Source organism: Saccostrea cucullata, unplaced genomic scaffold (assembly GCF_032062105.1).
Source record: "Saccostrea cucullata isolate Sc308-1 unplaced genomic scaffold, CSIRO_AGI_Scuc_v1 ctg249, whole genome shotgun sequence".
In the NCBI taxonomy this organism is placed as follows: domain Eukaryota; kingdom Metazoa; phylum Mollusca; class Bivalvia; order Ostreida; family Ostreidae; genus Saccostrea; species Saccostrea cuccullata.
In genome coordinates this window covers 562181-586006 of record NW_026936117.1, presented here as the reverse complement: position 1 = coordinate 586006, position 23826 = coordinate 562181, and the positions used below count along the sequence as shown (strand labels likewise).

The following is a 23826-nucleotide window of genomic DNA, read 5'->3' as shown; positions in this document are numbered from 1 at the left end:
ACAATAACAGCTAGGTCGTGAATAATTTTTTTATTCGAGAATTTTTTTCTCAGAAAGGAATTGTTTACCTTAATTTCGAAAATGAAAAATTTATTCTATAGAAATTCTTTTCACAAATTGAATATGATTTTTATATATTTGAAGCTATGGGTATTCTGAACGCCTTGTTAGCTCCTCTCCTTTCAATAGTCAGTATATTTAATTAACTTTACTGCATGAACACGCGTACATATAATTCTAAATAAATTCTATATACATGAACATATGAAGATAATGAACAGTATTCAAGATCAAAAGTTCATAAGGCAATACAAAACAGGAGCAGAGCAAACACGGACCTGCTAAACATCAGAGGTGGGATCAGGTACCATGGAGGAGTGAGCATCCCCTGCCGACCGGTCACACCCGCCGTATGCCCCTTGTCATGATCTGGAAAATCCTTCGTCAATTCAGTGTATAAATAACGGACTAACAAGTAGTATACGTAATATGTACTCTTAACTATTGCTCAAGTTTCTATTTACTGTAAATTAAAGAAAGATATGTATACCTTAAGTATATTTAAGGAATGAAACTTATCTTAACCTATAATATACGATAAAACATAACTTGGACCAATTTATGTATATACATGTATCATATAACATGGGTTACATTAAGCTTCATTCCTGATTACCGTCTTCCTTGACGGTATTTTTTACAGTCTTCGGACTATGCACTTCCTCTCTTTTGTGATTGGTAGAAAATGCATGATGAGAAAATTTTCAATTATTTAATTGGTTGAAATGCTGTTCAAGGCAAGGGAGATAACTTTCTGATGATCTAATTTTCGTACGACTTAACAATTTTGCAAGATTTTCAATCTTAAAAAAAAAATGACAAAACGAACAACAAAATCAGCAGTAATTAATTCCTAATAACATGATTTTTTGTATAGCAAAAAATAAAAGATCTCTTTAACTTCATTATAAATAAAATTTGATTTTTATTGCTTACAACTTACAGGCTTTACAATTTGTTATTATTCTTTTCCCCTTTCTTGTTTGAAGAAGGAAATGGAATCAGCCGAGGTTTGCCGAAAGCTCTCGGCGAGTCAAAGTTTACGGAGATGACCGAGCGACAACCGTGGTAGGGCTAATGCCAGTAAAAAGCTAATGTAGAAATACAAAATCAAGAAATTCAAAAGAATTATACGGCCTGATAGGTGTAGATCAGTTTACAGTTTAAGATTGTTGCTAAAGACGGGAAGCTTTTTAAAAAAGCTCTACTTGTAATTTCAGTATAAACAAAGAGACATTTTTTTTCCTCCAAAAATGGCTTCAAACTGAGCAAATTTTAAAAATAAAGTCAAGCGGAGTGTAAACGTTTTTGTCGTAGCTCATTGTGACGTAGCCAAGTTATGTGATACAATATGAATTAAATCTTTTATCTAATCAAATGACGTGTTACAACTAAAATTAAATTATATCGAAATACACAAATAGATGTCTAGTAAACAGTTTAAATATGCGCTAAAGTGCACTTATTCAGGGAAAAGGTTTATGAAATTATGAGAGAGTTAATAAATTTATTGTAGCAATTCAATGCTTGTATAATCACTATAGTTTTTATAGAAACGATTCCTTTCCATTAGTTAGAGATTTATTCCTTCCCCCAGCCTCCACTAAAATCTTCACCCCTGAGTGCCACACACTTATATTGAAGTCTGTCCCCTTTATTTGAGGTGGAATTCTCCGAAACATTTGAGAGTCTTGAGCAAATTTATATCTAAAAGTCCCTCACATAAATCAAATAAAGCTGAGTGATATATAAGGCACCAATTTTCACAAAGAAACGGTCAAATTTGCGTTCCCGCATGCTCTTGCCAGATATTGCAGAAGTGTTCAGGTATTTCTAGGACGAATCCCGAGCTGGGAAACGAGTACCAGTAAGTTGGGATATCACTGTGTTCCGCCGTAAGTGAATTTAGGATTATTTTCATCTCAATCACTGTCGGAAAGCTAATCAGGTCAACGAAGATTGCAAATTCCGCTTCGAATTCCTCATTCCCGGATGGCACCATTCCGCGCCCCCATATGTGGGGTTATGCACGGTGCTATGTGCATTAAAAGCGGGTAAGGTTTTTCTACACCATTTCTCAGTACAGAGTAAAGACAAGGCTTTTTGGTGTAATAGACGTCTGCTTCTTCACTGAATAAAAAAAACGTTACTCGGAAATTTTCACATATTTTGATTGGACATCAACAAAATTACTTTGTAAAAAAAACACAATCAAGCACTCGAAGTTGATATTGAGAAGATGTTGGAGTTCTTCATTGATAATATTCTTCTTCGGAGTCCAAAGCTTCCAACAAATTGTTGGACTTCCAATGGGAACTAATTGTGTTTCTTTACTAGCTGACTTTTTTTGTATTCCTATGAAGCTGAACTTATTTTTTTAAAATTACACGAGAAGAAGAAAATAGTTCTCATGGCCTTCAACTCGACATTCATATAATTATATCGCTGGCGTTTTATTAATTTTAAACAATAGTTATTTTAAAAGGTCTATTCGATTTAAACCAGTGTACACAACAATTACAGAGTCTGCCACATCTGCTTCATATTTAGGTTTTTTATTGACTTTAAAAGACACAGGCCAACTAACAATTAAATCATGTATAACTAACAATGATTTCAGCTAATATCCTGTCGTCAGCTTTCCTTATATTTTTTTAGTATGTAGTAATATCTCTGCTTATGGTTTTTATCTGTTTCCCAACTTTTTCTACTCAAGCGCATGCTCTGAGTATGATGAAGAGGGGGTATCTACAGTGTAGATTGACCGAGTCTAAATATTTATCAATTATTTCCAATTAATAATGCTGTAGCCCTTTTCACAAAAAATCTTACGACTAGGATTATTTTTTCCAATTCTTCTATGTGTACCTAAATTGTATAGTAGGTTACAAAAAATCTTATATTTCTTTTACATTGCAGTAAACTGTGAATTATTCGTCTGAAATAATAATTTTCTTTATTAACCGAAGAAATATCAGAGCTATCAAATTTTAATCTTAGTCGTAAGAATTTTTGTGAAAAAGGCTACTGATGAGGATCGATATCGATACGATATCGACATTATATTGTCGATATCGACGGCAGTCGAATTCGTTCTTGGACATGTATGAAAGAACCATCGCCCGGGTCAGATAACCATGCCCCCCGTGGCCTGTTAGATTGGGGCTACAATAGGTCCTGAGTCAACGAGTTGCCGTTGGAACTTATTGACTCAGGACCCCTGGCATTGCGAGGATGCTCTGAAAATCTTTGAAAAACTTTTCCTAAAAAAAATAAATGGCCTTGTAAAGCTAAAACTTACATTGAAGCTTCCTAACGTAGTAAAGATTCTTAATTATCAAATTATAGTCCCAGATTTAGGATGGGGACACGATTGTGTCTATCCCCTATTTAGGGGCCAAAGTATTACAAGGAAGAGAATCTGACGAGGAACAGCAGGACCAAATTGACTCAGTTGAGTGTAGTAGCACATGGGCCTCTTTTTTATTTATTTATGTTTGGTTTATGTCGTGAAATCACGTCTGTCGCGTTTGATGTAGAGAAACCCGTAGGGACTCCACCCCCACCTCGGAAAAATCTTTAAAATTGAGTTCCGCAGGGCTATGTTTTGTGTATAAAGCATTTCTCCACTTTGGTATCTTTTGTTGAATTTATCTATTCCAACTGATATTTTATATTTTGTATCAGGCATAAATTATTAAATAATCGTCTCGGGGAAGAAGGGGCTATTGTTAAGGGGCGGATCCAGCAATTTTTCATTCCCTTCGGAAAAAACATTTTCAAATTTCGCGCGCCTGAAACATTCTCGCGATTCCCGAGGTTTGTTCTTGGAGACGAATTTTTTTCAAAATGGCTTCTCGATAAAATGGATAACGACGCCGAAAATGTGGAAGAAAACGAAAAGTATTCATTTCTCCTTGCTTCGGCAATAAGAAACGAAGACCCTGAGCAATTTTTCAGCATTTACGATTCGATATTGCCAAAAAATCTCCCTGACACTCAGGTAAACACGCATTTTTCTACTTTGAAAGTGAATATTTAGGTCTTGTTTCTTCATTTCTCGATAGAAAATAAGAAGGACAAATACTATGAAATATTTAATTTGATTACAACAGTATAAAACTTGATTTTTTTGCTATTTTTATATATTTTTAACTTGAATGTTAAAACAAACGTCGGAACGAGATCAACAAATCGGAGTGATCTCCCTTTCACTGTGAAATCGGCAAACATTTGCGTGGGCCAGACCTGTGTACATATTTATTAGGTGTAGTCGAATAACAAATTGTAAACCCGTAGCCGTATATGACGTGTCTGGAATATTCATTCTTTGTTGTAGAATTATGTTTCAGCACCTATTATAGCACAAAAGCGTCCAAATGACTCCATTTCAGTTGAAACCGTAAGTGCTTAGCTGCAGTGTAAGTAGGGCAAAATTTTCAAGGTAGGCGGCAGTGTATCCAACATGTCTGCACCCATGTTGAAAGCTCTCAAATATGGAGACGAGAAAATTCTGACCACATGGACCCACATCAGTGATATTTAGTCATATTTGCAATAATATCAAGAAGGTTATTTAAATGCATGTACAGATATTTCATGCTGCTAATTTAAGGCCATGGAAAGGTGACCCCCCCCTTTTCTTACTTGAACCAAATTGTCTAATCTACTGGATGCTTGTTATGGAAATTTTTGGTTTTAATGACTCCACTTTCATTACAAATGTGTATTTATTAAATGATTATATAAAAGTACCTAATAATATACATATGACGAATGTAAAACAACAAAGCATTCATACACACAATCAATTTATAAAGGACTGGGAAATATTTTGTTTATACTTTATTGTAGTTTCCAGGTTGCTTGTACTGTAAGCAAAATAATCAATTATACTGTAGTCCACAGGATTCATATTACATTAATCAGCATTAGTTTGATGTTGATGTAGAAAAGTGTTGCATGGCCAATTGACTATTGCAGAGGAAATTCAGACTAGTACTTGACATGAAAAAAAAATAATGGGCAGACTGCACAACAGAAATTTTTATTAAAGAATATTTGCATTTTTTTATATAGCAAAGCTTATTATCAGGAATTGTGTTTTTATGGGTTGGTCATATGATCAAAACCCTTTGTGATACATTTGATCACATACCAATTTAACTCATATTTACATCCAAATCAATGTTTAAAACGATACCTTATTATTACATATTTTTACATTTGTGGCAATTTATTGCAAATATTTTCAAACATATGAAAATTTTTTATTCAAAAAAAAATTTGAATGTGTTAAGCATGTTCACTGTTGACCACTTATGATTCACTGTGAAATTACAATTTATGGTTATGTGATGAACCTGTTTATATACAGGCTAAATAAGCTTTGTTCAGATGGTATCATAAATGGGAAAACCCTTACAAATATAAAATGCATTAAAAGTTTAATATTTCGTTTATTCTGCCAAACAACCCATCAATGAACCATTTTTATGTCTTTTTCAGGTAGAGTTGATAAAAGACAGGGCACGTGCTATTGCTGATTATCCAGAGGACGAATTCAGTGCTTTAGTGTTGAGAGCCCGCAACTTTAGCCTGGCAAAGAACAGGGACAAAATGTCCTATGATGTGACTGCCACCGGGATGTACAAAACAGAGGACAGGGCATCGAGTGAGGACAACGATGACGACTTAGACAGGGTTCAGCTCCGCCCATTCGGTGGTTGTCCAATGGCGTACCCGTCAACATCTTACAGCAGACGCCAAGAGTCGTGTATCATAGACATGGAACAAGTTGATAAACGCACTGACAATGATTCTGGTATCTGTAATTCTAGTAAGACAACCACCAGTGTTGGAAGTTACTCCGAGCACGAGGATAGCGAAGGTGATGAGCGAGGGTGTTTTGACTACTACCCCTCTACCGTCAAAATCACACCAACAACAACTTATCATCTGGACTATGATGAAGCTCACGAGGTGGATTCTGATAAAAATGACATCGAATCGCCGCGGAGTGGTAAGGGCAGTGATAGTGAACCAACATTTCAGGGAGTTCAGATGAGGACTTATTCTCGCCGGACAATTCCCAATGATGACGATGACTTTGAAACTGATGACGACAGTGACTCTGATTCCAGAGATCTTCACCAGAGGCTGTACGCCAGGAGTGACCGAAGGCGTCATCAAAACTATTACACACCAATGACCCGCGAAAGTTGTGAGGATTACGAAAACATTAGCACCTCAACTTTCTCTTTTGAAAAAAGTCAGAGGGCACTTAAAGAAAGATCGGGATCTTCTCTACGGGATGTTGATGAACAGATTAATTTTCCTATGTATAGCAGACATTCCCCTTACATTGGCAGCACTAGTAGTGAACATGTACGTATTGAGAAAAAGAGTTATCAGCGTGGAGGGTATGGGAGTGATCCCCCGTTTGGCCAGGGTTTGGACCAGCTTAATAAGGTGGGGAGTTCTATCGGAGAGCTCATCTCTAGCACCAAGCACACAGTAGACGGTATGCCTGAGGGACGGCCCATCTCACAAAGCCTAGATCTTGCTGCTGAGGATGGAAAAAAGAAGAAGAAAAAGAAAAGAGGTTCTAAAGGTAGGTTTTATTGAATCCAATTGCTTAAGCCTCTGTCTATATTTTTATGCCCTTCTTCGAAGAAGGGAGGCCGGAGGGCATATTGCTTTGTTGCTGTCTGTCGGTCGGTCCACCATCAGTTTCCGTTCATTTTCTTCGCAGAGGTTGCACATATTGGAATGAAATATGGTACACGGAATTATCATAAGAATATTTAGATCATGTTCTGTTTTTGCATATGATCGGACTATTTTGGACAGAGTTATGCCCCTTGGACTTAAAAAAATTCTTATTTGGAGGGGGGGGCATAAGTGTTTTACAAACATCTCTTGTTTAGGCTTAAAAAAAAAATATGTTTGTTTCCTGTAACATTCCCCAAAAATTAAGGGTCGGTAGGTCGGGAATTTTTTTTTTTTTTTTTTTTTTTTTGGCTTATGAATGGTCAAACATCCCCGGACTGAATATACTAGTTGTCATATTTACAGTGGACACCCAACATGGCATCCAAAATGGCTGCCAAGAGGCAGAAAACGAACTTCAGCAAGTTGTGGGGGGAAATAGTTGTTATAATAATGATTACTCTTAATAAATAAGGTAAATGTAAAATAAGTTGACATATTTTATGTCTCAATTTAAGCTACAAGCTAATTTTCTTTTTTTAATGATTTGTCAAACGAAGTTTTGGCATTTGTCAGAAAAAAAAATCCACCCGGGGGTAATTTGAATGAGTCGGTCGGGTTACAGGAAACAAACTTATTTTTTTTTTAGGCCTTATATAATTTCATTAATTTGTTTATCATTTCCATTTCAACAGATTATATAGTGACTATGTAAACTGCTTTGGTCACAGCTATACCTTATATATGTCATAAAACTCATTATTATACCTCTGCTGTAATTACTCTATATATAATTAATACCATAAAACTGTCTATTTCCCCGAGAAGAGACTACTACCCTCAACTGAAGACTACTCCCTGGAAAATCAGAGCTACTCCCTGGGACAACTCCCTCATGAATATTTATTAGTAATTTTAATAGGGATGGGTATCGCCAAAAATTTCGTATCGCGATATTATCGCGATATTTTATAAAAATATCGCGATATATTGTGATATTTATAAGCATACTATTTCTTTGATTTATATGGAATTATTGATTATTATTCCTATTTTTTTTTCATTGTTGTTGTGAATAAATGAAAAATCAATCATTTTATAATGTATTTAATGTGTTTTCATTCAAAACTTAAAAATCAAGGATCATTATTCTATTTATTGCTGTTGAAAAGTTTCAATTTCCAACTGCTTAAGTACTTTTCTCTTCCTTTGCTATAAGTACAAACCAGTAGAGCTTCAGTCTCGACAGAGACTTCTGGTTTTTTAAGAAAAGTAAATTGTCAACATGTTTAGGCTTTAGACGTGCCCTCTGGGCATTTAATATATCTCCCGCCGTTGAAAAAACTCTTTCCGATGGGACACTTGTGGCAGGAATGCAAAGGTATGCTCTAGCAAGTTTAGCAATAAGTGGGAATTTAAATTCAATTTCTTTCCACCAAGAAAGAGGATTTTCCTGAAGAGGTATTGCTCTGGCACTTCTGTATTCATTCACCTGCTGCTCAGCAATCGTACTTGGTGATTTTGGAGGCTCAACATCAGTAATGTATACATCACCAAGAAAGCTGTGGAGCACAGATTCCATAGAATCACCGCAAGTAGAGGAAGAACCTCCTGCTTTGACTCTTTTTTTGACAGGGCTAACAGCTGGAGAATCTGAAGACAGTGAGGGGAGGGGTGGCTCATTCAGGACTTCAACATCATCTAATTCAGCATCTTTGTCTTCTTTCTCTCTTTTCACTTTGATTATACTCTGTACTCTACAGACTTCTAACACAATATCAGAGTACACCGCTGATCTGTCATTTTCTGATAAAAATGGAAGCATCTTGAACCGCGGATCCAAAGCAGAAACAATACGTAAAGTGTGTTCAATCCGATTATATCTTTCTTTCAAGTCTTTAAACATAACATTTTTCATGCTGCGGACTGTTGGGGTATCATCATTTTGTTCACGAAGCTTGTGCAGAAGTTTATTGTGAAATGGCAAGATAATGGACAAAGTGGGAGATTTTTCTGAACACAGGAGTGTTGTTATATCCTTAAACTGCTTTAACAGCTGGACCACTTCCTCTGCCACAGTAAAGTCATCATCATGGAAAGACTTTAATTCTGCTTCTCTTTCTTTTCCTAACTCCTTTGATTTCAAGGTAGCAAATATTGCTACCTGCATTTCGAGAAATCGTGAGATCATATCGTAGGCACTATTCCATCTTGTGCGGACGTCCATTATTAATTTGTGTTGAGGCAGTGATAAACTTTCAGCTGTATTCTTGAGCAAAGCAGCTGCAATGTTGCTTCTGTGAAAAAAGGCTACAATTCTTCTAATTTTGGCTAGAATATTTTCCAGTTTCTTAACTGCAAGGCATTTTTGACAAGAAGAAGGTAGTTCCACCAGGGCATTTCACTTCAATTTTACACTTTGAACAAACGGCTATGTTTTCTGTAACTTTTCCTGTTTTCTTGTCTTTTTTTACGAGGAAGTATTTCCATACATCTGTTTTACCTCTGGTGAATTTGACTAATTCGATGTCTTCAGAAGTCGCCATTTAAACTTCCTGTAATAGTAATTTTAAAATCTGATCGATTAAATGGTTTATTTCCGGATTATTTTTAATAATGTAAAAATACCGGTATTTTGGTTCCCGTATCGCGTGCCAAAAAATCGCAATATACCGGTTTACCGATAAAATCGCACATCCCTAAATTTTAACCAATCAAAGTGTTCAGTAGGCGGAGCATTCAAGGAATCTCGAGTATGTGACGTCACGTTATTAGCAATGTAACTATGACGTCAAAACATTTCGAAATGCGATGCCAAAATCATACTTGAATTTTAGCAAAATGAAGACAATGATAATTCTTCGAAATGTCAGTGAAAATACTTTTTAAAAATAATTTAATTGTTTTAGGACACGATGCATTACTTATCATACAATGTGTTAAATGGCATGCATTTGTAATTATGCCTCTTCTTTTGTGTTTTTTTTAACTTCGGAATATCTGTAAAAAAATTAAATCGACTATGTAGTGCTGTTCGATATTACCGGTTAACCGGTGTATCCCAATTTCATTCTTCACAATACGTATCACGGTATTTTTTGTGAATACCGGTTCGGGTTCGATATGCTATAAATTGTTACAAAAAGAGTTATTTGCCCTTTTCAAGGTAAAATATGGCGGCAAGCGACGTGAAGTATGATCAAGAGACACATCTCTTTCAAAACCGAAATGACGACAACAGTTATATTAAACCCCTTCATGTTAAAGCTGAATCTGAGAGTTATAACTTACCCGCTAATTGAATTCAACAAGTTGTGCTACAAAAAATATTATTTTGCCACTTTCGCCGACATAACGCGATCAGGCAATTGGAATATCAACTCGAAAATACATGTAATTTGAGTTTGTGTTTTCATTTAACCTTGACGAAAAGCAAAAAATTATTAAATATTTATATCGTGATATATTGCAATACAAAATATAATATTGCAATATATCGCGATACGATTTTTCAGTCGCGATACCCAGCACTACGACTATGATTGTTTCGGTATAATAAAACAGTTATGGAATGGGAACTCGGGAAATAGCAAATTTATGGTTCCCCTCGGCAGGAAACTATTTCCCTCGGCGGCTTCGCCGCCTCAGGAAATAGTTTCCTCCCTTGGGGAACCATAAATTTGCTATTTCCCTCGTACCCATTCCATAACTGTATAATATCAGTTGCAGTGAACCAGTCTAAGTAAAAGTCACCAGACCATGTGTTTTTACTGGTATCTGAATTTATATGTACACATGGTCTTCTTGTCCATACATCTTTTGATCCATGAAGCAGTCATGCATAAATTATTTATTTTTAAAACAACCGTGACTTGATTATTTTTTTCTAATTGTTATACCCCTCGCTTGAAAAGCGGGAGGGTATATAGTAATTGGTATGTCCGGCTGTCTGTACGTCCGTCCATCCATCCGTCCGTCTGTTATGCTTTGGGGTACCCATCTCTTATCCGCAACTCCTCTCATACTTAATGAAACTTTCACCTGGGATTTTCCACTCACTTTTGGGAATGGTGCCCAGGCTCTTGGAATTGGGAATTTTACGACATTTTATCATTTATTTGGAAATTTAACTGTATGATGTTTTTCAAGAAATAAATACTTAAGATGAATAAAAATAGATCTTTTACTTAGTTATTCAGAACTATGAATCAGAGAATTGATCATTATGATAAAGTTTTACCCAAGATTCTTCAAAATTCTGTTCATATCATTCAAATTTCCAAACCTGAACATGTTTTGTATTTTGTGAATTATGTTCAGGTTACCTTCTTGAGTTCTTCTTTCAAAAATTGAACATAGGCAGTTCATTTTTGGGAAAAAAGGGAGGGGTTTTGCAATTGGGAATGGGGCCCATATTCAGCCCTACACAGGGTAGTGGAAAATCCCTGTTCTCAGAATCTTTATTACATATTGCCATTGTGCCTGTGGACCTCCTATTTTACTTTTTGATCTGAGATATATTTTGGATTTTCCAGAGCAAAACATGGACACTGCCATTATATTCATATGGGAGGCGAGGGGTATCATTTAGTGAGCTCATTGCTCACAGTACCTCAAGTTTAAATTTTCTTTGATATGGAATAGGTATAGATAGCTCATACTTATGTTTGTAGTTTGTGGAATTTTTTTTTCATGATTATTTAATCAACTTAAGGATAACCTTTATAAGCAATTTCATGGGAATATATATATTTCTGGTGCATTGTAAGTTGGAAAAAATCTTTTAACTGGTATTTGAAGAGACCAACATATGATTGTATACTACCTTAATTGGCATGATAGTGCACAGCAGTTGGAGCTTCTGCTCAAGAGTCGAAAAGTAAGGAATTGATACTATCATAATTGGTTCGAGGAGGAGGTGGAGACTGGTCCTTTGATTGAGACAGTATTTGATTGAGACAGTATTAACAAATGTCTCTTGTCGCAGTAGGTGCTGGTACACAGAGTTCGTGAAATCTTTTTTTCGCTGTCAGTCATTTGGACTGACTGACATGTGAAGTTTGTCAGTCCAGACAAATTTCTATCAGTCAAAAAAAATCAATAAAAAGATGAAGACTGTATTTAAATTTTATTATCAATAGAGTGTGTACCCAGCGTCAATAAACACTGCACACTTAATGCCGATTTCATTGTCATATAACAACTTTCATTGAATTCTCATGGGGTCCATTTTCTTCATAAGTTTTTTATCTAGTTTGATTTTCTCACCTGGCTTACCTCAGCTCCCTCAACAAACTAGTTTACCAATCATACATAGTTTGGAACTTGCGTTCGTCGAAGAAGCCATTAAAAGAAACAGAAAAGCGTTTGAAAGATAACGATCGCTCAATTATAGGGAATTTGTACAAAATTTGGTTGGATTGACAAAGTTCCTCTGTCAACACTTATCGGTCATTTGGACTGACATAGAATGCAAAGTTATCGGTCCTTGGTCGTTTTTATCGGTTTTGCCGACAGGACCGGAAGATTTCAAGAACTCTGGGTACAAAGAATATACTTTTTTTTAAGTTAAAATATTTTTGTTTGAGAGAATAGGATATGGCTATTAGATGTGCATAGGCCCCTTTTCGTGCATTGTAATTTTCCGTAATTGTCATGACCTGACACAGAAAATAACAAACTCTTGCGAACCTTGCGAATATTTCTCGCACGGGAATAAAAGTTGGTTTACATTATACGGAGGACAGGGTTCTCCACTATATGAAATTTTACTGTGTTGCAGAGTTTTTGTTAAGCAATAAAATTTCGTGGTATTTTCGCGATCAAATTCACAACTGAATCACTATTCATTAAAATTACAAAAGAATACTAACACATACTTTAAAAAAATCATTAATTTGGTTACACAAATGGTATGGTCATTCATATTGATAAAAGTAAAAACACATGTTCTGAGAAGCAGTGGAAATTCTGGTCGATACAGTCGAACTACTTACCCTTTTTGAAAGTAAATTTGCCATGATTTTGGTCAGTTTTCTTGATCGAATTACCGACTTACAAAATAAGAAACTCCAGAATAGTAAAATACTTTTAAGAGTTCCTTGAAAATTTAAAACAATTTATTTACATCAATTAAACATGTTAAATGATTTTGGTACGATGTTTCATGTATGTTTGACTTACAGTGCAAACATAATTCTAGAGTCTTGGCTCTATAGAAAAAAAACATAATTATTTAAATACTTTTTAAAGAAAAATATAATGTATTTTTAATACAACTACCAATTGACCATCACATGGAAGTGTGAAAACAATTTATTTGTCTTTGTTTCTTCATGCAGTAAGTCCGGCGAGGGTCTTTGAGGAGGTAACTGATTATGCAAAGTGAAGCCCTAATTAAGTGTTCTACCTTTCAGTAGAATTGTTTGTTTAAAATTTCAGTTACAGAGAATTTATATTTTTGGATTTTCTGATCTTACTGTATCGCACGCATAATATTTGAATCATTACTGTATCGGAGAAAATTTTACTGTGTCGGGAGCAACACAGTAAAACAGCTCATGGAGAACCCTGGGAGGAACATGTTTATACCTTATGCCAAACCGGACTGAATGACAATCCCGACCGAAAAACGAACTGAACTGAAAATAGAGATTTTATACAATGTATCAAACCTAGAAAAAATACCGCGGTGAATCGATACTGTGTTGAGCCATTTCACTCTTAATTACTTCTTATGTAAAATGTGGCATGGGCATCAAAGATGTGTCACTTGGTGCAGTTTTGCTCGCAATGCTTCATGGTTTACACAGAATGGTTTGCAAGATATGCTGCACCAATTACTTGAAGTGATGCATAAAATGCTTTGTGTTTTGTTAACACACTTTGTACATGCTGTAGCATGCATTTTGATTTTCTGTTTAAAATCTCTTGAAAATCAGCTTGATTAGTACCTAATGAATTTAAAATAGATCAACAATCCCAAAACGTTTGATTTAAAACTTGGAAAACCTGAATATTCAGAACCAATGAGGTCCTATTTACAGTCTGTGCAGTTTGTGCAGTTTAAATTGCACTCAGTGAGAACAATTCCCAGTTAAGCTTGGACTTTCAGTAAGGCGTTTCATTCTCGACTTTACATAATCAGCTTCTGAAATTCATACAGCTTTCCTTCAGTGTTGAAATATACAAAGGATAGAAATTAGGCTAAATGTCAACTGGTGTAGCAAAAAGCCAATTAAAAGTTCTCGTGCGGCTCAGAGGCAGGGCTTAAATCATTGTCAACAACACTTTCAAGTTCCTGGTGTTATTAATTTCTTAACCAATGAGAATCTATTCACCATTTGACAGATGCTAATTACGTTGCGCCGAGAATGCCATGCCTTTACTGAAAGTCCAAGCTTACCTGAGAATTGTAATATGTATTTGGATTTCTTGTACAGTGTTAAAAACAAGGACAATACTAAAATGGGAAAGAAATTTAACGTCGGAATTCACAGTGTGTCGGATTATTCAGGTGTCGGATTAGACAGTTTTTGCTGTATTTGGATTTCTGAAATAGTTTTAGCTCACCTGAGCTGAGGGTTCAAGTGAGCTTTTCTGATCACATTTCATTTGGTCTCACACCCATCTGTCTGATTTCTGTCTTTTCAAACTTTTCGAATTTTTGACTTCTGTGGCAAATTCAACAAAACTTTCAATAGAGTATCATTGTGTAAGGGAGATTTAATTTTTTTTTACAAACGAATGTTCATACTTTTTGAGGGAGAAAATTATGAATAGTGAAAAATTAATGACATTATTAAAAAAAAAACTTTCTCAAGAACCACTGGGGTAGAAAATATTAAACTTAGTACAATGGAAGCATCCTCAGGTAGTGTGGATACAAATTTGTTTAAATCAAGACCCCAGTGTGTAGGATGGGACACATAGGAATACATAGGAAAAATCCTTAAAAATTTTCTTTCTGAAAAACAGCAAAGCCTTGATTGGTTATTAGCTCACCTGAGCTGCAAGTTCAAGTGAGCTTTGCTGATCACCTAATGTCTGTAGTCCGTCCATCTGACAGTCTGTACGAGGGCGGTTCAGAAATTATTGAGACATTTTCTTTTACTCCATAAAGGACAGAGATAAATTCAGGAAAATTTGTGAACAGTTTATAGAGAATGAATGAAATAATAATATAAAATTTCTAATTCATAGGATAATTAGATAAGTTCCGGTGAAATAATAAACATGCATATGTTTATCGACCTGGAGCAGCATCACCACGTCATTTTAACGTCATGTCAGCCGAAAATGTTTTCGCATGTGAAATGATCTGGAAGCGTTTACTCTCCTTAAATTTCTTTGTTATCATATATACTGTACAAAAATCAAACTTTTTATTTTCTTAAACGATTGTTTACTTAAATAAATATGTGCTGTTGCTACACTTGAGTCAATTTTTCATGCGTCATATATACAGGATGATTTAGTATCATGCAGTGCCGATTTATGCAACGCGGGTCAATGTTCATTGCGGTAAAAATTAATGGTCGTCTGGAGCGCTTGATTTTACTTTGGTTGAATTATAGGTAAGAATAAAGTATATACATATGAAATAACAAACCCCTCGACATGATTTTCCCATTGTTATTGTTTTAGCAGTTTGATTAGTCTGGAAAAGAGAACAACATAGCGCTACACAAAATTTTAGGTCTCTTTCTGCTTCACCTTGAAGTCAAAATCCATTTTGTCGTCGTAATCAGATTTCTTTACTGCGCTTAATTTTTTTAATGATCTCCATATTCCTGATCAGAATTCTAACAAACTTGCACAACATGAAGCCAAATTAAAACTGAAAAATGATATACATAAATTGAATGATTTTCGCTCTTATTTTGGGTCCATGGGGGTGTTGAACATTGGTGTTACATTTTTTCAATATCTGATTTCGTGACTGCGCCGGGTACCCCTACCATTGATACTTTATATACCATTGAAGAGAAAACATTTAAAATCTGTGAAATAAATCTTGCTTTTATGAATTCTTAATGTTTGAAAACATATATGCAAATTTTCACCAAAAGTCGTTCATTAGAAAGAAAAATATACACACTGTCTCAATAATTTCCGAACAGCCCTCATAAACTTTTGACTGTTAAATTACAGTGTAGCTGATACTGTAAATCACATATTTATGGAAAGGGGGATTGGTAATTTGGGGTGGGGATTGATTTCATGGTTGGAAAACTGCTAAGCTAATACATATATTTTATAATTTTTAAATTTTGTGGTGTATCGACACATGCATTTGTGGCTCATGTGCTTTTGAACACGTATTAATCCACATTCTGTAAGCTGCACTTTTGTATTTCTACTCCTCTGCAAGGCCCATGCTGACTGTTTATCTTTCTAGTTGGACTTGTTTTCGTATGGTAAGTCTTTAGTAAAGGAAAGAGACAAGTTTGTTTTAGTTATGTCCCTTTATATAGGATGTGAAATAAATATCATTGGAGGAAAATAAAGTTATTTCTAAACAGAGTCTAAATCTGTGTTCTGCCAGAACCTTTCATAATCCTTATGTGAATTTTCTTAATAAGTACATATTATTATACTCCACAAATAAAGCCATATTTGAGCTGTCTCGTTTAACAGTGTTTGTGCATTCAGTAAAATTTCCTATTAAGGAGAATACAAGGTCAGAGGCCCTAGACAGGGTATTGATTAGGATTTTTAGACTGTTGTTTGAGGCCCCTGATAGGTTTTTAGATTGTCGTTTGAGGCCCTAGATAGGGTATTGATTAAGGCGGTTTTGATTGTTGGTTATAACTAGATGATTTGGTGATCACTTTAAATGTTGAAAGAAAATAACATAGGAAAGCTTTCAAGGGCATTGTTGTTTTCACCAAATATTGCGTAATGTCATGGTTTGTACCTAGACAGTGCTTGTGTGTAAAGTACATCAGTGTAACCTGGCAAGGTTCTTTACTTGACAGCACAGGAGGAATGATTAATCAGGCTATGTACCTATACATTTAATTACCATTAAAACTTAATCAGGCTAAATATAGATATGATCCACGCATTACTCTAGCATCTATATATAAGCCTTATTCCAAAGTATCTGCCCCTCTTAATCCTTTGTATGTATATAAAATATCAAAATGCATTGAATTGTGGTGTTATACCGATAAGAAGGAAGTATGGTATAGTAGTGTGATCCGGCTTAGTTACATTGTACCCCAGCCTATCTACCTTGTAGCCTGTACAGACTACAGAGTAAGAGGAGTTTCCTGGTTAAAGTCAAACGACATTAATAAAGGCTGTAGACATGTCTGTCACTGCATGCAGATAAAAAATAAACAACCACTGTGGCTACATTTTTGAAAGTTGGATGGTGTGTTGAGTTTGTGCCAATCAAGCATTCCTAGGAGATGTGCCGTTAACATTGAGTCGGTAGTGACTGAGAGGCGGGGAGGGATTCAGGATGAAGTTAAAAATTGGTCAGAATTCGCAGGAGGGGGACACTTGTGGTAAGATATTGACCTTTTGACCCCATGTCAGGCACAGACAGCTTGTATTGTAAGTAGGAGGAGGACAGTGAAATGATTTGGCAGTAGACATGGTACAGTTGTATTTCAGTGGTAAATGAACCCATATTAAACTGAGACAGAAGCAGGAAATATTTAGTTTTTATTAAGGATCTGTAGTGCTTTTCACATTAATGTATGTGGTATATATGTATGAGTCAATAACATTGTCACCTCTTTTCTTTTGAGTTAGACGTTTAATATAATTGATGGTATTATTTTTTCATCTATCAGTTAGTGTCTCTTGTTAGGGGGTAGGTTAGACTGATTGGATTGATAACAAGAGAGTAGTATCAGGATATCATGGACCACTTGATTAATCTCTATAAACATTACACAGCATAATGTGGGGTTTTTTCCCCGGTCTTCTGTTATGGATTGATTGATGAACCTTCAGAAACTTGTATTAGAAATTAGAAATCAAAATTTAGTTGTCATTTGTAGCAGATTTTATAGTGAGGTTACATCATGGACATGAGGTTGTTAAAAAAAGATGAAGTTTACAAAAATTCTGTGAATTTTTTCTGTTTTTTCATGAACTGGTATTTTATTTCATATGGATACCCTTACAGCAAGTATAGACACAGAGTCTTACATGTGGAGTAAAACTTTCTCGTCAATATACAGTTAATTCTCGATAAACCGCCACCTTTTGTAATTTAGAAATCATGGCGGTATAACGAATTTGGCGATGAATTGAATTTTCCATCTTTTAGGAAATAAGACGTAGAGTTATCGTTCTTAGAAATACCAGTTAGCGTTTCTATTCTTATTATTACATATACAGGTATATATAAACATATTTCTAAATTTGATAATACTTCAAGTAATTTTTTAAAGTACAATTTCGCTAAAACAGAATATTCAGTTATGAAATAAGGACAAGTTCATTTGTATACATGTAAATCTGCACGTCTGATATAGAAAAAAATTAATGCTGGGTCGATCGTCGTGATATATTGCCTAAAATACGTAAAATGGGTTCTTGAATAAATTAATTGTTTATGACATCATTGTTAATGAAACGTTCACAATTTCTGACTTATAATTATTTTTAAAGCAAACTTTGCATTGTTTTTAAAAACAGAGATCATCAAATTAATATTGTTCTCGGCGTAGTTGACAACGACCGCTTTCGTGGCGAAGCCTTCACTAAATGATTTTATTAAACAGAAAACAAAATTATTCGAACAGTTCATGCTAAAATTATTGTTTACTTAATTGCATGTACCTTGACTGGCTTTGCATGCTTTACAACAGGGATATCATCAACCAATTAGCCACGCTTCACTGACCACATACACCTGTGGCGGTATTATCGAGATAATTGACACTTAAAAATGGACGTTTGTTGTGAAAACAGGGTGGCGGATGGCGGTATGCGAATTTGGCGTTATAAAGAGAATTTTATATAGCAGGAAAAACGTTCTTGGGAAATCATGGCGGTATTGCGAAAATGGCGATGAATCGAATGGCGATAATTCGAGAATTGACTGTACAACCATGCAATATTCCTATTAAATTATAATCAATCAATCTGCACTAGTGACTGGACCTGTATTGTATTTTAACCTAAGAGTATGTATACTCAGGAAATGCAAAAAGACTTAACAGTTTTGTCATTGTAAGTGCATGATAATGAGGAAAAAATTTTCTTTGAAAGGAAAAAACAACAGCTGTATCACGATAAATACTGAGATGTTGATGATCAGGACATGTTTGTTAGTGTAAAAGTACTCTACATTTACTGGTACATAATAGTAGTAAATATAACTTGTACTTCATTTGTAATCATACACTTAGGGCTTATACACAAGTAAGGTGTAAATTATGTGAATTATGGTATTCTATTGACATTCAAAACCTCACTTTCTTTTATTAATATGCCCCTCTTCGAAGAAGGGAGGGCATATTGCTTCGATGTTGTCTGTCTGTCGGTCCTCCAAGTTTTCCGTTCAGTTTCTTTGCAGAGGTTGCACATATTGAATGAAATTTGGTATACAGATTTATTATAAGAATATATAGGTTATGTTCTTTTTTGGAAATGATTGGGCCATTTTGGACAGAATTATGCCCCTTGGACTTAGAAATATTTTCAATTAATTGCAGTGTCAGTTCATTTTCTTTGCATGTATGTCCAGGGGGAAGGGGGCATATGTGTTTCACAAACATCTCTTGTTAAAGTACTATCCAAGGAATTTAAATTTGATAGGAGATGTTGGATATAAAGTGATGTTTTGTATCTATAGGTGACAGATTGAGAAATAATTATACAGAATTCATCAGGATTTTTTAAAATAAGATCTATACTAAAAAAAAAACCCAGGAAGTATTAGTTTCTGAATTGGGATTTTTTTCCTTTTAAGGAAATTGAAACATTTGAAGGAGAAACATAATATTCCCATAATTGCATTTTGTGATTTAAGGTGAAAATTTCAATTTACCCCAGGTGAATTTGTATATGATAATTTTTAAACAGTTGTAATAAAAGTGTGACTCCTCAATGCTATCTTTTTTAAGCAGCTTGCTTGTCTCAAAAATGTAATCTAATAAAAAGAGAGGAATTGCATACTGTGGTAATCAATTAAATGAGAGCGCAAAGAAGGTAAAGGGTCAGATTTCATTTATTTTCAGAGTTGAGGGATAGGGGTGCATGTAATACATGAAAACTAAATAAATCAACCCCCCTTTTTTCTGGACATTTCTCTTGGCACTATAAGGACGACTGTATTGATATCACACTGTTTATTGGGTATTCGGTTATTTTGATTTATGACGATTTCCACCTTAGTTTGGACTTACAGTAAGGCATGGCATTCTTGACGTTACATAATTAGCTTCTGAAATTTACACAGCTTTCCTTCACTGTTTAAATATACATGGGATAGAAATTCGCGCAAATGCCAATTAGTGTATCGAATAACCAATAACATTGCCTCTTCCAGCAAAGAGGTGGAGCTTAAGGAGGCTGGGGGGTCAACAAATTATAAAAACAAATTAACCACCAGATATAACTTTAATTTTTAGATATGATATCTTTAGCTGTCAACTATCATTTGACAAAGAAAAATCTCATATATATTAGTTTTAAAATTTGATCATTTTTGTATATATATCTTTATATGGAGCTCTTCTTCTAAAGGAGATCGAAATACTGTAGAGGTACTTTTTTCCACGGTGTCATAATTCCGCGGAATTTCAATTTCTGTTTAATCCGAAGGTAGAAAATTACGCAGATTTCTTTGACTGTCCCTATATACCTGACATGTATATTAAGTACGCTTGGACAAATTTCTGCGGAAAATCAGCTTACCATGTAGCGTAAATTAATACCATGCGGAAAAAAGTATACTTCTACAGTAGTCTAAAAATGGCCATGACCACCCAGCCCCTTTAAGTTGTCTCATCGTTGTCAACAACAATTTAAAGTTCCTGATATATATTATCAATTTCTTACTAAAGAGAATCTATTCGCCATTTTACAGACACTAATTACATAGCGCCGAGAATGCCACGCCTTACTGAAAGTCCAAACTAAGGTGGAAGTCGTCCTATTAAGCTTCCTGTGGCTTTGTTTCAGTACAGTCATACCAGCTATTATTGCATGTTGTACAAGGGATTTATATACCAAAAGCATACTATGCTGAAATCATGCACAGCTCATGCATGATTTGTCAAATCCAGACTACAGTTAATTAAAAGGCACGTAAATCACAACACTATTTTATAATTATTGTTATGGATAACTGTAAATTTAAACATAAGTCAAAAAAGCAATTGAATGTTTCCATTTAGCTGACATTTATTGAATTTGATGAAAATGTATTTAAAACCTAAGTAATTTTTTTTTTCTATTTTGGGTATCATTACTCTAAATTTGATTCAAAACAACCTTCATCAAGGTCATTGTTTATTTGACAATTCCAGCTAGCAAGTTCGTAAACACCTGTCATTTAGAACAACACATAATTAAACAGTTGACTTTAACTCATAATAAGAGTTATAAAATCACTAAAAAATACTTCTCATAAAATACATATACCTTTTTTTTAATAAATTGCAAAATTTTTAAATATTTAATTTATATAATATTGATATAGAGTCTTTAGCCGGGAATCAGGTGAGCAGTGTGGCCCATGAGCCTCTCTTTTGGTAGTATGGCATGTATTTTAAGGTCATATTGTAGAATATTGTCATTACCAAATTCATTTACTTGCTTTTATCTTTATAGCTAGAACTGAAAAATAATTTATTTTATTTCCTAGGTATTATAGGAATTTAATATTCAGCATAATATTCTAATTTAGCATGGATATCTTACATGGTGGGATATGATTCCATTACACAATTCATCACAGTATTCTAGACAAGATTTACTGTTATTTAAGATTGTTGGGCTGAAAAGAAGATTCTGAGTCATGTGTCAGAAATCATGAGTATTAGAAATAATTTTGTCATATTGCATGCATGTAGAATAATAACTGCTGTCAATTTAGGAAAATTGGCATGAAAACCTGTCAGCAGCATTATAACCTCTTACAATTTCTGACACTGAGGGAGGGTGGGAGCTATAACTGGTGGGAGTTAATTGATGCAGTGTAGACTCTGGGTACATACTGAGCCTTCACTGCTGTCCCTCCACTGAGGGGGGAGCTATAACTGGTGGGGGTTAATTGATGTGGTGTTAACTCTGGGTACATACTGAGTCTTCACTGCTGTCCCTCCACTGAGGGGGGGAGCTATAACTACTGGGGGTTAATTGACAAATATGGTGTAGACTCTGGGTACATACTGAGCCTACACTGCTGTCCCTCCACTGAGGGGGGAGCTATAACTGGTGGAGGTTAGACTCTGGGTACATACTGAGCCTTTACTGCTGTCCCTCCACTGAGGGGAGAGCTATAACTGGTGGGGGTTAATTGATGTGGTGCTAACTCTGGGTACATACTGAGCCTTCACTGCTGCGCGCTATGTTCAAGCTCTCTAAACACCAGCAGTATATAGCCTTGGTTGTTATGTTATGCAGATGATATTGACTGTTTTCTCTGTATATAATTTATGGGTGAAGTAATGGCTGCCCCTACTACACACACACACAGTAGACATATTCTCTCTCAGCTACAACCCAGTACGTTCTGTTGTTAGTGTTGTACTGTGTGCTGGGAGCCTGTATTCTGTATACAGTGTGGTATACCAGTGTTGCTATTAACTGATAAACTTGTGTGATGCTGTAAAGATTGGATTGAAATGCTTCTTTATGACTTGATTGGAATGTTGTGTTATTGCTGAGGATTGACAAGAAATACGTTTTGACAACAAGGCGCTGGAGAACTGGATATTACATGAAATCAGAAGGTAGTAAAGCACTTCTTTGATCAGAGTTTTAACTGTCATTGATTGAACATAGTTGTTTATCAAGAAATCACTTGTAGCAGAATTGGAAGTTTGAAAGCCTGGCTGTCTCTGGATCAGATCTATAGATTGAAGGATTGAGGCTCTGACTAGACTTATCATTGATTTAGCTCCATTATTTTGTTTCAGTTAATAATTATTTAGATCATACCACTTGTACAAGGGTGAATAATTTATATGCCAGGTATAATTTAGGCATCCTTGAGACAGTGAATTCAGAATTTTTGTGGTAAATGAGTTCTTGGATGATATCATATTGTGAATAGGAGAAGTGTGTAAATTGCACAGCTAGTATATGTTAGAACCAGGGGAGTACCAAAGTTGACCTTACTGGTGGAAGAGTCACACTTTTACAATGCAGGTGTTGTTGTTGTTTACAATGTTAACATTGAATCTTATGAAAGCTGCAATCATAAAGCTCAAGACTGTTAAATAAAAGCTTTGCGTAGTCCTTAATAAATTGAAATGGGTATCTGGCTTGTTTTGGTGATAAAATGACTGCATATTTAAAGCTTGTTGAATAATGCCTATCTGTTATTCTCTTAAAGTTGAAATCATAAGTTTATAGCATTTTGTTTTCATAGGGGGGGGGGGGGTTATGCAATAATAAACGGGGCATTTGAGGCAGATAAAGACCTAGCATATGGAAGAAATTTTGATGACTCTTGTTACCAAGGTGAGTGTTGTAGCCCACAGACCTCATGTATATATTAAAGCTTAATTTTCAGTCTGTCTAAATCATGTATTGTTGACATCACTGGTTAAATCCTATTCCTTCGAGATCCGTGTGTAGGAATCAGAGTGAAGTGCTGCTGTGATATTTTAAGTGTTGATCTGCTGTCTGTTAGACATGCATCTTCCTGTGGGTTTCCGACGATGGTGGAATGTATGGACATCTTGTAGTATTGATCTTCAATATCAGCATCTGAGTAAGATCGATGTTTGTGATATATGTACATGTGTGAAGGAAGGTGGCCAGTTGTCACACAGTGCTGTGTGTTGTTGTAGGTCAGACCTCATTGAAATCTGTCCTTGTTATCAGTGAGTTGTTGTACGCCAGGGAGAGGTC

At 35.2% G+C, this 23826-nt stretch overlaps 1 protein-coding gene across 2 annotated transcripts in view; it reads left to right on the top strand.

The window, feature by feature from the left end:
• The first annotated feature begins 3893 nt into the window (after positions 1-3893).
• LOC134244812 (dual specificity protein kinase splB-like) overlaps positions 3894-23826 on the top strand; it is a 31673-nt gene continuing 11740 nt past the window's right edge. Inside the window, exons 1-2 of one of the 2 annotated variants that reach the window (XM_062727063.1) lie at positions 3894-4063; positions 5569-6673. In XM_062727063.1, the coding sequence (XP_062583047.1) occupies positions 3926-4063; positions 5569-6673 (1243 nt within the window). In that variant the 5' untranslated portion in view covers positions 3894-3925. Of the gene's footprint in view, positions 4064-4278; positions 4463-5568; positions 6674-23826 lie in introns of those variants that run through there. The other variant, XM_062727064.1, reaches the window with a different exon arrangement.